Below are 14,630 nucleotides of genomic sequence, written 5' to 3'. Positions count from 1 at the left end.
ACAGTTCAGTCATCCAAATGTTCTTGGAAGTCTTTTATGATTGTTCTGTCAAAAATATTTTATCGAGACCTTTCTTGAGGATAAGGATTTACCTTTACTTATCTTTAGATTCTTTAAAATCCAAATGCGTGTGCACATTCCTGCAGCTTCCTTTGCAAGTTACAGCTATTTTGCTTATGTGTTCCTTGCTAGTGAAAAGTCCCAGTAAGTATTACGCATTTGCAAAAATAAGGGCCCATATTCTAAAGCTTATCTATAGAACACATGGCCATGTGAGCCCTGTCATCCTCTCCATTAGTACTTCCATTCCTTGAGAATTCCCTGAATGTATACCATGACTTGCCTTTGTCTGGCACCGTTGAGGTCTGTCTTCTTAACTCCGATTGGCTAAGCATGCTGCCAGTCAGGACTTTAATTAGGTTGTTGTAGGTGAAGCGAAATGCTGAATGGTGTTCAAAAGAAGTCTGTGACATCCCATTAGTTTGTTTTGTTTTCTGTACTGCCAGAGTTCTCTGAGCAGTGATCAACAACTAATAAATACAGTACGATACAATATAAAAATAACAAAATAATAAAATTACATGAAAAATTAGAAATACATTTTAACTAAACTGAAACCAGACCATATTGCTAGGCCAAAAAAGAAAAGAAAAGAAAAGAAAAAAGCTGGCAATATTCCCAATCTCATGTACTATTTGAAGTTGGTAAATCCTTTGGCAAAGAGGGTGTCTTAACCTGGGCTGAAAAGATAGTAAGGTTGGCACCAGGTAGGCCTTGGTGGGGAGATCATTCCATAATTTGGGGGCTACCACAAAGAATGCCCTCCTTGTTGCCACCGCCCGAGCCTCCCTCAGAGGTGGTGTTCAGACGTTCAACATTGTGACCAGGTATATTGTGATTGGAAGAAAAGTTTCATTGGGTATTGTAGTCCCTATCCAGACAGAGATTTAGCTGGGCTATTAGCTGAAACTGGTGAAAGGCACTCTGACAAAGATGGATCAATGAGCACTCCAAAGCTGCTGCTTCAAGGGGAGTGCACCCCTATCCAGAATAGTTGGAACACCTTCCACTACTCATGCACCTCCATCACCCCTCAGGTCATTTCCTTTACTCTCAATTCCAGGTTATGCCACAGATATAGGAGCTCTGTGTCAGCTGCTTGAATCATCTCTGTATTCCAGAGATCAACCAGGGTTTCAGCAGAACCACCAGCCATATCAGCAAGAAAATTCCCCAGGGCCCATGAGAATCATCTGAATCCATTAACCTCCAGAGGCACACCACCTTAATAGCTTTCCTGCTGAGGGGAAAAGTTGCTTTCTAAAATGCCCTGTCCTTGACAGCCCTACTCAACTCTTGTAAAAATTCAGGGCAGTGACTTCCTTTATGAAAATAATCCATAAAGGATGGTGGTTTTCTTTTTCTTTTTTTCCTGGCTTTGATTTTCCCCAGCATTACTGTCTTTTCCAGTGAGTCTTGCCTTTTCATGATGTGCCTGAAGTATCACTGCTTCAGTTACATCATTTTTTCTTCAGAGGAAAATTCTGGCTTGATGTAATTGCGGACACCATCGTTCATCTTTTTGTAGGTCTAGAGCAGTGGTCCCCCAAATTTTCAGGCTGCTGCCCCCTTTCCTCTTGGGCAACAATTTTGTTTATTTATTTAAAACATTTATATGCCATCCTTTACGACAATGTCTCAGGATGGCTTACAACATTAAAACAACAATAAAACATCAGTATATAAACAATAAATAGGAATAATAAAAAGTAGGAAAAATACATCAGATAAAAGTAAAAAGTAACTGCTAGCTTCTAAAATCACTAATTCTAAAACAACATTCAATAAAAAGGTTTTCACCTGGCGCCAAAAAGAATATAAAGAATATAAACAATCCTTGTGCCCCATTACTCTTTCTTTGTACTAGGGCTTTTGCTCTTCTGCAAATTTAAAATAACCAATCACTGCTTCCATGGATCTTTCCAGTGCCCCTAGGGAGTTGGTAATCACTGGTCTGGAATACTTGGAAAGCGCTCCTCTAGCACCATGTTCTGAATGCGTCTCTCCCCCCATCCATATTTTCATTATTTGTATGCTGCTTAATAACCAAAGATCTCCAGGCAGCTAACAGTATCAACAGTGTGAGAATAACAGTATCAGCTTACTTTATCAGCTTGCTTATAAAAATACAGGATGATGTGTGTACTTTGAGCACCGTAAACATAGTACAACTGTTTAGCATTTGTGGTATTTATAGTGATAGAATGCATGTTGTTTGTTTATCATATACTGTCTTTTAGCTATCAATAGGTTTCTCAATACTATTTACGGACATAAATATATATTTTAATACCATAATGACTTAAAGCAATAAAAATTTTAAAAGCTATCACTTAAAAGCAACTTAAAAAGAAAAGGATAGACAGCCTATTAAAAAAAACAATTTAACACTTGTTTGAATTAAAATACTTTGGCAGCCTGCCTACAACCCATTAAGACTAGGGATCAGAAGGTGCAGAGTCAATTCCTAGTGTCTCCATTTAACGGTTCTTGGGAATTAAGACTTGGAATTAGCTATGTTACTTCTTGGTGAACTTCTGCCAAGTAGGACTAGGAATATAAAGTAGGATCTTAACATTTCCTATGTTTTTGTATTCTCTTCTGTTTGATTCTTTCAGAAAAAATGCTAAAGTTCAGAAGAGAGGTAAGATAAACCTAATTGGTAGACTCCAACTAACTACAGAAAGAATGAGAGAAGAGGAAAATGAAGGGATAGTTCAGTTAAGAATATTACGAACCCAGGTATGTAAAGAAGCCAGTATAACTTTATACTGTTCTCTACTTCTGCTTCTCTTTTTGAAATTACTAGAACTTAATAGATATGATTGATGGACAGGCTTTTGACAAATCTAGAGTGCCTCTGTACCTGACAGCCTGATTGCCACCCCTTCCTTCACGGTGTATCTAAGTAAATGACGAATAGAACTGAGACTGGAAGATGTGGACATTCATATTTAACTACCTCACTTTGTGATCAAAAGGACTCCACAATGCAGGTGTATGAAAATTAGTTTAGCACTGAGTTAGAAAGCTGAGTGGGGCAACATGTCCAAGCAGATTTCAGTGCATGCTAAATAAGAAGGAGAATGATTTGAAATACTGTCGCAGATTAATAATGATCAGGGATGTGTGTGTTGCAATTCCATGACAGCATAAGCAGAATTCAATTTCCTGAGAACCTCAGCTATCATGTTAACATTTTTTAAAAAGCTCTTGCCTTTATGGCTGCTAAGATGTGCTTGAAAGTATGTGGTCATGCTTTTTTAAAAAGCTGGAGTAATGGTTGGTATGACTTGTCAGTGGTTGGGAGTGATGTTTCATTAATATTCTCTCTCCTTCCCTATTATTAACCACAAGATTAAAGGAAAGAATATGTACACTGGAAAAGTGTATATAAGTTGCATAGCTTGCAGTGTTTAGATTACTTGGGTTCAACAGTTATATTTTAGCATGGAATAGTCACAACTCTCATAACTGTCGAATATACAGAGCAGGAGAGAGCTGTAATTTAGAAGTAGAACATTTGGGTATGGAAGGTTCCAATTTTAATCTCTGGGCCCTCTGGTTAAAAGCTCTCACCTAGTGAATGCTAAGAAAAGCCTTTGAGACTCTGGAGAGACATAGCTGGTCATGCTAGATGGGTCTTCATGTTCAACACAAAAAGAGACTGAGTTCTCAGAGATTATGACTTCATATTTAATTAATACATACATTAATGTGCATTCATGTATTTGTGTATAAATGTACTAATTTTCTAGATATGTTGAAAGAAAAGAACAGCTTTCAAAAGAAAATGCTCATGCAAGGGGGTGAAATGTGGATCTCCCATCTGGAGTATCTTGGTGCTAAGGAAGTGCAGAAAAGGTGGTGGGGAGTGGGAACAGCTGGGGAATACTAAAAATACTAAAGCTCACACCCCTGAGGGAAAGATGTTCTCACCACCATCTTTCAGAAGAAACCCTTTGCTGCTTTGCTTTTTAATTGACAGTTCACTTAATGACAACTATAACGTATGTGCAAAACAAGCTGTGTGCAGCCTTGTGTGGTCAAGGTTGATGGATGTTGCTGTAGCACTTTGTCAGCCAACGTTTACCTGGGCATTGGCCAGACAAGGATTCAGATGAACAAAATTCAGATGAACAAGGATTTTAGATAAACAAAATTCCACCCTTTTGTGCCACCCACACATTTTACCCCATTTTAAAAAAGGGTAAGGAGCCAGTGAGGGTTGCACCAATATGCCACTTTTGTATCACTGAAGTTACTACTGTTTTTGGTGGTGGCATGTGCCTTTGGGAAAGTAAGAACAATTCATGAGCAAAAAGGAACAGGAAAGGGGGAAACTGATGGGCCTTCCTATGCAGGACCCTGGGATTCCAGCCGGAGGACCTGTTGGAAACAAAAAGGAAAAACAACCCACAGTAAGGGTGAGTTGGCATGTTGCCAGAACTCACCCATAGACTACCAAAAAGGTCCTACAGTCTAAATGACTTCACAGCCACATACTAAAATGGGTGAAATATAGGAGAATATTCTGCAAACTTTCAGTTCACATCTAGAAACCCAACTCTTCCTTCCAGTATCTCCAAAAGGAAAGCCTTCATAAAATCACCTTACCTTTCTTAAAGGCTTTTTACGGTAGGTGGGTGGAAGGCAGTGTTGTCAGTAAGATGATGATACATTTATGAAAGACTGTGTAATACCAGTTCGTCCTGCACTGCACCAATTTATGTTCAGTTTAGCAGGAATCTGTATGGTGAGTTGGAAATGTATACCCACAGCTGCCCAGCTGACTGACATGCATATGCTTTTTTTAATTTCCATAATCAGTCTATCCTGTATGGCATACAGTGGCACTTGCAAACTCCTGGCTTCCATATGGTATTATTCATCTTATGTTGATCCCCTTCAGCCATAACTCAGGAACTTACTGTTCCAGATGAGTTCCTAAACTAGCACAGTGGCAATGAGCTTATTTTCATTGTCATCAACTGAAACTTGTGCTTGTACATGTGTACATTTCTATCATATAAGCTTAGAGAGGCTAACTGTATATTTCAAACAAAAATTTCCCTTTTCTCCCTTTGGTGCACTTTTGTAAAAGTACTATACATGATGTAGTAATATAAATTAGTTTCCCATGCTTCCATTTGGCATTCATCCATGGTTCCAGTTTTTCCTACAGTTCTTCCCGTCAAAAATGCGTTGCTTCCCTGTGGGTGGTTGACTTGTGTCTAGCAGCCCTGCAGGTAGTGGGTGGTATCCAAGCACTAACTTCAACGTTGCACCTCTGGAAGGAAGCTCCCAGAGTAATGCCAAGAATGTTAGCTGATGTGAGGGGATTCTCCAGAAACCCCAGTGTGCTAGCTAATGCTATCAGTGATTTACTAGAGGTCCCCTACTCTAGCAAAATGTAATTTATGTTAGTGCTTATGTTGACTTGGGTACTGCCTGGTGGCTGACATCCCTCAAGGAGGTGTCATCTGTCTGTTTGCTAATCAAGTTGATAAAGCAGCCCACATGGATGCAGCTGAACTGGTAAGTATGGGATGAAATGCGGTCTTAATCTAAGGTGGCTGTCATTGGGAGCCACATTTATATCGTCTCTCTTACTGAAACAAGCGATTCTGTTTTCAAAATATGAATGCCCTGATATAAAATACAAATAGGTGCCTCTGCAATTGGTGCATGACTTCTCTGCCAACCATTTAACTAGATTCTCTTTTGCTAGCCTTGTACACTGTGTATCCAAAGTACTTTTTCTTCCTTTCCTTTGCCTAGGAGGCTATCATCCAAATAATGAAAATGAGGAAGAAAATTACTAATGCTCAGCTTCAGACTGAACTAGTAGAGATATTAAAAAACATGTTCTTGCCACAGAAGAAAATGATAAAAGAGCAGATAGAATGGCTTATAGAACACAAATATATCAGAAGAGATGAATCAGATATCAACACTTTTATATACATGGCATAGCTTGAAGACTCTTCCTGGAAGACACCAAGAAATGTGCATTGAAGGTGGTTTGGGCAGACAAAACTACAAGAAAAGGGACTGAGCTGAAAAAGGACTTGTTTGACTTGTATTACATATTCAAATCCCTGCCTTACTTTACCAGAGGACGTTGTTTTGCCAACCTTTTTTTCAGCTAGCATGACGGCATTCCCTTCATGTTGCACATGTTTTTAACAGCATGCTGTTTTTGTGGGGAAACTTTGCATTCACGAAGAGCCTGTTGTGAGAATTTTTTAGATTTGATTTGCACCCACCTGAGAGAACCGAGGGGCGGGGCTGGGCGTGAGGGTTAGATGAACAGTACTTGCACAAGGAAATACCTTCAAATATCCATGCACTGAGGAACTGCTGTTAGTTTTCTCATTAAACATAAAGCAAATAGGACTAGATGTAGCACTTCACACTTTGTGTTTTGGATCAACAGCCTAAATATTTTTGATCTTCTCTTATGTGTAACATTTGAGCAAGACATCACAGCTGAAGATAAAACTTCATCTGTTGGCTCAAGCAAGTGCTTCAGTATAACAACTGGATTTTGGATACTGAGACACAAGTGAAGTTAAACAGGATCTATTGAATTTGTAACTTTTTTTTACAAAACCTGGGTAAATGTTTGGACAGGTGGTTTGTTTCAGCCCCCTCCTTTAAAAAAAAAGAAAAAAAAAGAGGTGCTGCTTCACCTTTAATAACTGTTTCATGGATGGATCTGTTTATCTTGAAACAAAATGAAATATTAAGTGTATTTCTTTGTACATTTAATATTTGTATTCACTGTTTTAGTATGCTTGCATAAATCTGAATGAATTAAACAACCAATGCACAAATTCCCTAAAATAGTCATTAACATTTTGACAATCCCTATATATTTCTTATTTTACTATTTATTTAAAAATATGTTACATTTTAAATACAATTCTGCTCTAAAAAAACCCCCAAATGTGTGGAAGATGTCAATTCTTTGGCCTACTAGACCAGCTCCATAAAAATATGCAGACAAATGGACACAAATCCAACCAGGTTATCTAACCTATCAAAAATTACTGCAGCCAATCTCCAGTTGCTTTAGGTGAATGTGTAGGAACCCCTACTGGTGGAGTGTGCCCATTTATTTCCTTCCATGTATAAAAATTTGCCTCAGACTTAAAGAAGTGAAGGACTGTTTTGGGGTAGAATCTGTTTTACTGAGGTCAGTAAATCAAAATTAAAACAAGTGTTGGTGGATGTCTCTCTCCATCATCCTTTCCTAAGCAATTGCAGAGTTACTGTGTCAGTCTGCTCTGAAACGTCTTCTTATGAGATGGATTCTTGTTGGTGACCTCAGTCCTACTAGTGTCAACAGGCTATCTAATAGAAAAAGGCAAGTTAGTTTCTAATTGTGCCCTGCTTCTGCTTTTACATATGAGACAGCAACTTTACAAAACTACCTTTGAAACTTTAGCAGTCCAGATTAGTTGCCTTGTCCTTTGGGGGCTGGTAGTTGCACATAATAATTCTATCTTTTGCTGCTCATTGGTTTAAAAGTGAGATTAAAACAGACTGTTACAAGGGCAAAGTGAATTTGGTAAGGATTCTTTTATTTTACAGGTAATAATGCCCCAAACATTTACTGTCAGTGCACACACAGAGGCTGGTAAGTTTACCCTTAACAAACCCTATATACCAACATGCTTAGGGGGTGGACTGGGGAACTGACATACTCTGAGGTGTCAGAAAGCAACAAAATAGATAAGCAAATGGCAGGTACATGAAAATGGGCAGTGATTTAAAATCTCATTTTCTCTGGATTTTATTTTACTTATACAAAAGATGATAATATTTTTAAATCACTTTGAAATTAACATAGGATTGTTAAAATTCAGCCTCAAAATCTTGTGGATAAGAGTTTTAGAAGGTTGAACTTGACTATCGAACTTTCAGTAGGTGTTAAAGGAAAAGAAAAATTGGTTCCCTCAAAGGTCTCTTGTACATGCTGCAACTTTGCATTTGATTTCTATATACAGGTAGGAATGGGTAGGCAAAGATTTTTTTAATGTATGTACATATTTTCAAATACTTTGATAGAGTGTTTTGAATGTATTGCTTCAGAACGATTCTGTTATGGAGGGAGTAAGGCATGACATTAAATACAACACCAGCTCTAAATCTCATATTTAATTTCTTCCTGTTGTTCAAACACTAGCCACTTGACCTTCGGAGTCACTCCTTTTTCAGTTCCTAGCAGTGCAAATACTTTTGAAGATTGGAATTAGTGGCCAGAATCTAAATGGCTCCAGTGATCTTCGTTTGTGATTTTCCAGAATTCCCGTCCCCCTCCCAGTCCCTTGTGTCCCCAGACAAGAGAGATGTCCAGTGCAGCCCCAGAGGCTGTGCTTTGAAGGGAAAATTGCCAAAACCCCATGCACCTGTGGAAGCACTTTAGGAGCACACATGGGGCTGTATGGATCTTGCCAATAAGTCTGTTTTGTTCATTTACATAGAAGGAAAATATTGAGTGCTCATTAATGTCTCTTATTACTTATGCTTAATACACACACAAATTTCCTACATGTGGCCGGGGAATTATAATGGCCAACGTGCCTGGTTCAGTTTTTTTTTCCTTTTGTGTGCATTGGAGCAGGATGTCATGTAAAACACTGAATCTGAAAATCACACCAGCAATTTCCTTACAGCTGCAGAATCACGTTTCGCATCCTTTGTCAGGACACTTTCACCAAGATGCCCTTAAGGCTAAGGTTATCAGGAACAGAAAAATATACTGGTCTAAACATGTATGCAGAACTATGAAAACATCAATCTAAAAATAAATGAAATTATCATTCATTGCAATATGGCAACATAGCACTTTTAAAGCTGATTTTTAGCTTTGGGTATTTTTCTCCAAAGACCTAGCATAAAGAGGTGCTGCTTCTGAAAATGTATGTTGCCACAAGCACTGCCATTGTGGTTTGTATAAGTAATACTAGATAAGAAAAATAATGCAGGTTGCATTGATTTTAAACATAGTTATACAAATGCATTGTCACAATGAGGTTCATGCTTAATTTTGAAGTCTTCCATATTTTTTTTCTTTATCCCACTGGTATCCCTTGTTTTCTACCTATTCATTTGTTTAAACCTGTTCTTGTTGTTGGAGCATAGTGTAGTTAAAGTTAAGTTTTAATGGTGGCTTTTTCCCAATGTAAAATGGCCTAAGTATTCAAACATGTTTGATTAGTTCACATTACAGTGAAAGGTACAAATTTTAAAAATGCAGCTGAGAGAAATATTTGATAGCTTCATGGAATTATTTGGTATTTTGAGTGCAAAACCATTTTCTACTTCATGGAACTGGCTGGGACGCTACCTTTGTAAATTCACAGTCCTATTTGTGAAATGAACCAGTACTGGAGAGCTTTCCTGTTAATAGACTATATGTAGCCTGGAGTGCAACACAAACATGAGTTTCCTAGGTTGTAATATCTACATATGGTTATTTACAGTTTTGAATGTGTGCCACTACATACTGAGATAATGCTGTACAATTTTGACTGGTAGCAGTTTTTTCTTGTATGGCAGTCTGGCTGAACTATTTTGATGTACTGCTTAATTTTGGGATTTTATTTTTTAAGTTGTATAATTTATTTTCTTGCAAAATAAAAATGTAATATAAAATATCAAAATATTTTGGTGTTATCTCCAGAATATTTCAAAAATGGGAATGAAATACAGGAAATCCAGAGTATAAGGTTTGTTGTAACATCCAAGATCTGTAATAGCCTGAAATGTATTCTTACTGCAGTGAACGTCACATCCAGTTGGTCCTGTAGAGAATTCCTTCGCCCAAATCTGCTTTTAGACTTATACTAGCCCTTGGACAATGAGTACTGTCTACCTTCTGTTTTGGAAAATTCAGATACTGCATACATGAATGAGAGGGAAAGAATACTGTGGAGTACATTAGAAAACTGCAGATGCATTTCTAAAATTGGCCAGCTCCAAAGGCAGTCAAGAAGGAATGAAACCACTTTAGATCAATGCCCTGAATTCCCATCTGGTCCTTCAAATACAGTGATCCATATTGGTAAAAGCCATTATTATTGTTATTGTTATTGTTATTGTTATTGTTATTATTTTGCTTCTGCTTAAAGTTGTTTGATTTAAGTGTTAAAGCGTCTTCCAACAATGTGTGTTCGTGAGGACCCATGCCCTGAACCATGTAATGTAGTTATAGCTGTATCCTTTTGGTCACATTCAGAGTATATTTTAATTGCAACACGTTTACAGATCTGTGATAAAGGCATGACAGAGATGAAATAGATTCTTTAGGATAAACCACTAAAGGCACCACCAGTGGTGTCTAATATTGAGCAGCTTTTTGGGCATGCTTGTCTGTTGACAAAAACGGTGGTTTTCATCTGGTCTCTTTCACATACAAAAGGATGCTTCTAGGTCCATCACTGAAGTCTATGTTCACCAGATAAATACCAGTGGCCAGACTAAACTTTCATTGGGAATTCCTTGGCCAGGAATCTCTTACACCTTGAGGGTTGAGTTCAATTTCTGCAAAGCTCATAGGAACCACATTTCCAGTGCTGGCCATGTGCAAAGCTAAACCAGCATATTGTAGCTTAAAGCTATTGCTCCCAGTAATGCTTAGGAGGTGTATTTCAACCTACTGGAAATGGAAAAAGGCTGCACAAAAGCCGGGAAGCCACGAAAGAAGATCCCTGTCAGAAAGCCTAGCTAGTTACTGCCAATCAGAGACTAGTGGATGAGTTGACTCAAGACAATTTCGTATTGACCATTTCTTATTTTTTATTGCACACTCTAACAATGGAACTCCAACACTTTGCAGATTTAGACAAAAGTCGGTCCTTTTCCAGCAAGTCCCAGTCCCAGAAAATTGGACAGACTTGCATTTCTCCAAGCCTTTTCTCTCCTTGTTTTTGTTTTTCGAAAATGAACATCTGCTTTTAACTTTACGCCTTTGTGAAGCAGCAAAGAGCGTCAGTGCGGGCTCCTTCTGTAAACAGATGACAGAGAGGGTCCTCGCCAGTATTCCATATGTGTTCACACGTTCCTTCGGTAGTGCAGCGCCAACAGAACTCAAAGCACCCCCTCCAAACCACGTTTCTCTTGCGTGTCTCGTGCGCCTATCCAATAGAATCGTTCATGTCTGGTCGAGCCACGCCTCTTAAGACTGACGGCTCTTGCGTTGCCAGCCAATAGATCTCCGGCTGGGGATGCCACGCCCCCTTTTCCGCAAACCTGGAGGGCAGGGATGGAGTGACGGAGCCGCCATTCCTGCGCCTGATTGGCCGCATCGAGTGGGCGGCGTGCGCGTGGGGCGGGCCCAGGCGTGCGGCCGCTGGTGCTGGTTGAAGGTGACGGCGCGGCTCGTGGGGTCGTCGTGGCAGCTGAGGGGTTTTTCAGGGCTGCTGCTGCTGCTGCTGAGGCGAGGCGAGCCGAGGGCAGACATGTTTGGTGCACGGCAGGTGCCGAAGACGCTTCGGGTGAGGGGAAGGCCGCGCGACGGGCTTCGCGGCTTCCACCCTTCGCGCAGAGTCGAGCTGGCTTATGGCGGCTTCGGAGTTCCCGCTGGCGCCTGGCCGCCGCCTTCTCCTGGGGAAATTAAAGGGTGGGCGAGAAAGAGGGTGTGCGTGGGCCCACCTGAGGGGCGGCAGCCGCGCTGCGAGGGGATCCCCGTTCGTCCGTTTATGCATGCACTCATTTCTTATACCCCGCCCTTCTGCCTCTTGAAAGGGGCCGGGGGCGATTGCGTAGCCTTCCTCCTCGCAACTCTGTGAGGTAGGCTAGGCTGAGCCGGTGAGGCGCTCGAAGGCATCCTGTGCGCTTCGTGGCCGAATGGGGGCTCGGACGCGGCTCTCCCCAGCGCTAGTCCAGCAGCCTAACCTTGGCGCCACATTGGCTCTCCGTGTGTCGTTGGGCCCGTGACAATCCGTGGCCGGCTCCCCATCGCTCGCGCGGGACACGGAGTGGCGGAAGAAACGGCCTAGCGCCACAGTTCTGGTCTGGACCACTTCACGGAATGCGGGGTGGATCATTCTGTTGGAGTCTTTTCTGGTTTAAAAAGCAATGTGTTCCTGGGGAAGCTGTAGTTTCACTTCTATGTTGATGATTAGAGGGGGTCGTTTTACTTGCTTCTCTTTATTAAAAAAAAAATTAAATCGGGTGGTTTCATTTGCTTTGATGAATGGGCCTTCCCATGCTGATTTGGTCTAATCCAGAACCTCTGTTCTACCACTCATCTAGATGTCGAGTAGAGATTTAAGTGGTGCTCCTGCTACCTGTCAGATGATTTGTTGAGGTCATTGTGAGGATAGACTCTAGGATTACGTGTGCTTTGAATTTTTACCTTTAAAAAATATATTCCCTATTCATTTTTTTTAAAAACTGTGTGTTGCTATTAATAGTGCCCCTTGCATTCTGTTGTGCCTAATTCTTCTTGCATGCTTTGTTCCACCCTTTAAGGCATAGGAGCTGCCTGCAGCAGGGTCAGTGCCAGATACTTTGTTTCACAAAATGAAAAATCCAAATAGTATCCCCTCTTTCCTCTTTTTGCTAAAAATATGAGATGTGATTCCTAAGATACTATCTTGTTTAAAGCACATTAACGGGGGCTTTTATGGGAGATTTCCCTGGTGGATAATACCTTCCATTCTGGTGTCTTTAATGGTTCCCAGAATCACCTGTTGAGGTGGTTGCCTCATGGTCCTCTTACATCCAAAATAATTTTTAATCTTTCTCTTGCATCAAAGAGCAATTAGCTCTCCTAAAACAATGTGAATATGCAGGAAGTTTTTTAAAAGATAGCTAACTAGGAAACACTGGTGTATCCTCATCTTTGTGTGACACTGTTAAGTGTAGCAAAAACAGAGTACATAAAACAGAGGGATTAAAAATTGCAGATTCACTCAGTGCTAGTATTTGTTCACCTAAAATGCAAAAAGGGACAACAGTCTTAGGATCAAAGGGTTAAATAAACACCAGTGTGTATGATGAAACATGTGAAATACAGCCTTATTGTTTAACTGACAAGTATATTATGATCTTTGCAAAGTCATACATTTGAAAATTCTTCACGGAGTTATGACAAATTACTGTTGATGCATTCAATTTACATGGTAAAAAGAAATTTTTGAAGCTTTGGAGTGTTCCAAAAATTTACTGTTATGTGTGTTGCTGCCAACTTTAAAATATGCAAGACAAAAAATACAGGGGTCCTTGGTATTTTCTAGTCAGTAAACAATAAGTTTGACATAGAGGTAATAGTCATGGCCTACTAAAAATAACTTCTGTTTTCAGGCGTTAATATTTGCAAGCCGAGGCTATTCATCTCAGCGTGGCTTAAATGTAAGTGTGAAGCCTTGTGGGAATTCAGGGATTTGCTATAACAATACTACAGATTTGATTGCTCTTACCAGAACATGTTCTTTCCACTGTAAGAGGATGTGTTGAGATAGATGAAGTGATTCAGAATCAGACATGAAATGTACTTTTGGTTTAGCACTCAATGTAGTTGAGTTGCTGAACATGAAAAATTATGTGCATCCTACATAGGGAGGGGGTGAGTTGGAGACAGGGGTTGCCACCACACTCTTGTGCCCTGAGTCATCTTAAGTATGGTGCCTCAGAGCAGGACAGAAGGAAGTTGAGGTACAGCCAGTATATGTTGTATCTTAGTAGTGATGGTATTTTCCCTGTACACTGGAAAGCCTGTACTGGAGAACACTTTTACATTCTTGAAAATGCAGTTGTCACTGTTCTTTTCATGTTGACTACAGAGTGGTAAAGGAGATAGAAATGTGGATCCCAGCTGCAAGATGGGAGCAATTTTTCCAACTCATAGTTGGGGATCCCAACAATCCAAGATACTGTCTAGCAGCCATAACATTGCTTTTAATTGCTAATAAGATAGGTGAAGGATTTTGTTCAAAACTGGAAGGTACTTTTAAAAACATTTCCTCCTATACTACCATCCTCACAAATTACCTCCTTCCTGCAGCTCTGTGGGGAGACAATTTTTTATCAAGAACAGGGAAAAGTTTAAACTCTATTTCAGTGAATCATGAAGGCCATCAATTCTCTTTCCACCCCTCTACCCCAGTTGCCTGTTATTAGCATTTAAAAATAAGAGATGGAACAGATGACCGTCTGCATACAAACAAATATGTTGTTGGCTTGCCACATGTGTCTGATAAAGCTGGTTGTTTCCAAGAAAAGTTCATGCCAAAATAAAGGACATTGTTTTTATAGTGTGACATGACTTCTTGTTATCTGGCTTTATTCTCTTCTGAATTTATCTAGGTAGAATGTCTGTAATTTGGCCTGTACAGGTTATCAAGGCTATAGTATAGCTCTGTCTTTCCAACTACTGGATGAGATGATTAAACTTAATGCTTTTTGACCACTCTCCCAAAATAGCAAGGAGGGAAGTATTCCATCTCTGTGACTTGTAACCTTTAATTAGTGGCAATTTTACATTAATCTTGCTTAGCTAGAATAACATATTATCACTGAATAAAGAGACTTGTGCCAGTTCTAGAGTCAACAGA

The 14,630-nt window shown here is 39.8% G+C and overlaps 2 protein-coding genes across 3 annotated transcripts in view; both read left to right on the top strand.

The window, feature by feature from the left end:
* CUL5 (cullin 5) overlaps nt 1-9,734 on the top strand; it is a 40,965-nt gene extending 31,231 nt beyond the window's left edge. For both annotated transcript variants that reach the window (XM_044441437.1, XM_044441438.1), the window contains exons 18-19: nt 2,679-2,802; nt 5,842-9,734. In XM_044441437.1, the coding sequence (XP_044297372.1) occupies nt 2,679-2,802; nt 5,842-6,036 (319 nt within the window). In that variant the 3' untranslated portion in view covers nt 6,037-9,734. The remainder of the gene's footprint in view (nt 1-2,678; nt 2,803-5,841) is intronic.
* Nucleotides 9,735-11,410: 1,676 nt separating this feature from the next.
* ACAT1 (acetyl-CoA acetyltransferase 1) overlaps nt 11,411-14,630 on the top strand; it is a 10,841-nt gene continuing 7,621 nt past the window's right edge. The window contains exons 1-2 of the mRNA XM_044441442.1: nt 11,411-11,567; nt 13,381-13,428. Of these exons, the coding sequence (XP_044297377.1) occupies nt 11,532-11,567; nt 13,381-13,428 (84 nt within the window). The 5' untranslated portion in view covers nt 11,411-11,531. The remainder of the gene's footprint in view (nt 11,568-13,380; nt 13,429-14,630) is intronic.

The sequence above is a fragment of the Varanus komodoensis genome, unplaced genomic scaffold (genome assembly GCF_004798865.1).
Source record: "Varanus komodoensis strain SLA01 unplaced genomic scaffold, ASM479886v1 scaffold4, whole genome shotgun sequence".
NCBI lineage: Eukaryota > Metazoa > Chordata > Lepidosauria > Squamata > Varanidae > Varanus > Varanus komodoensis.
This window is presented reverse-complemented; position numbering and strand designations above follow the sequence as displayed.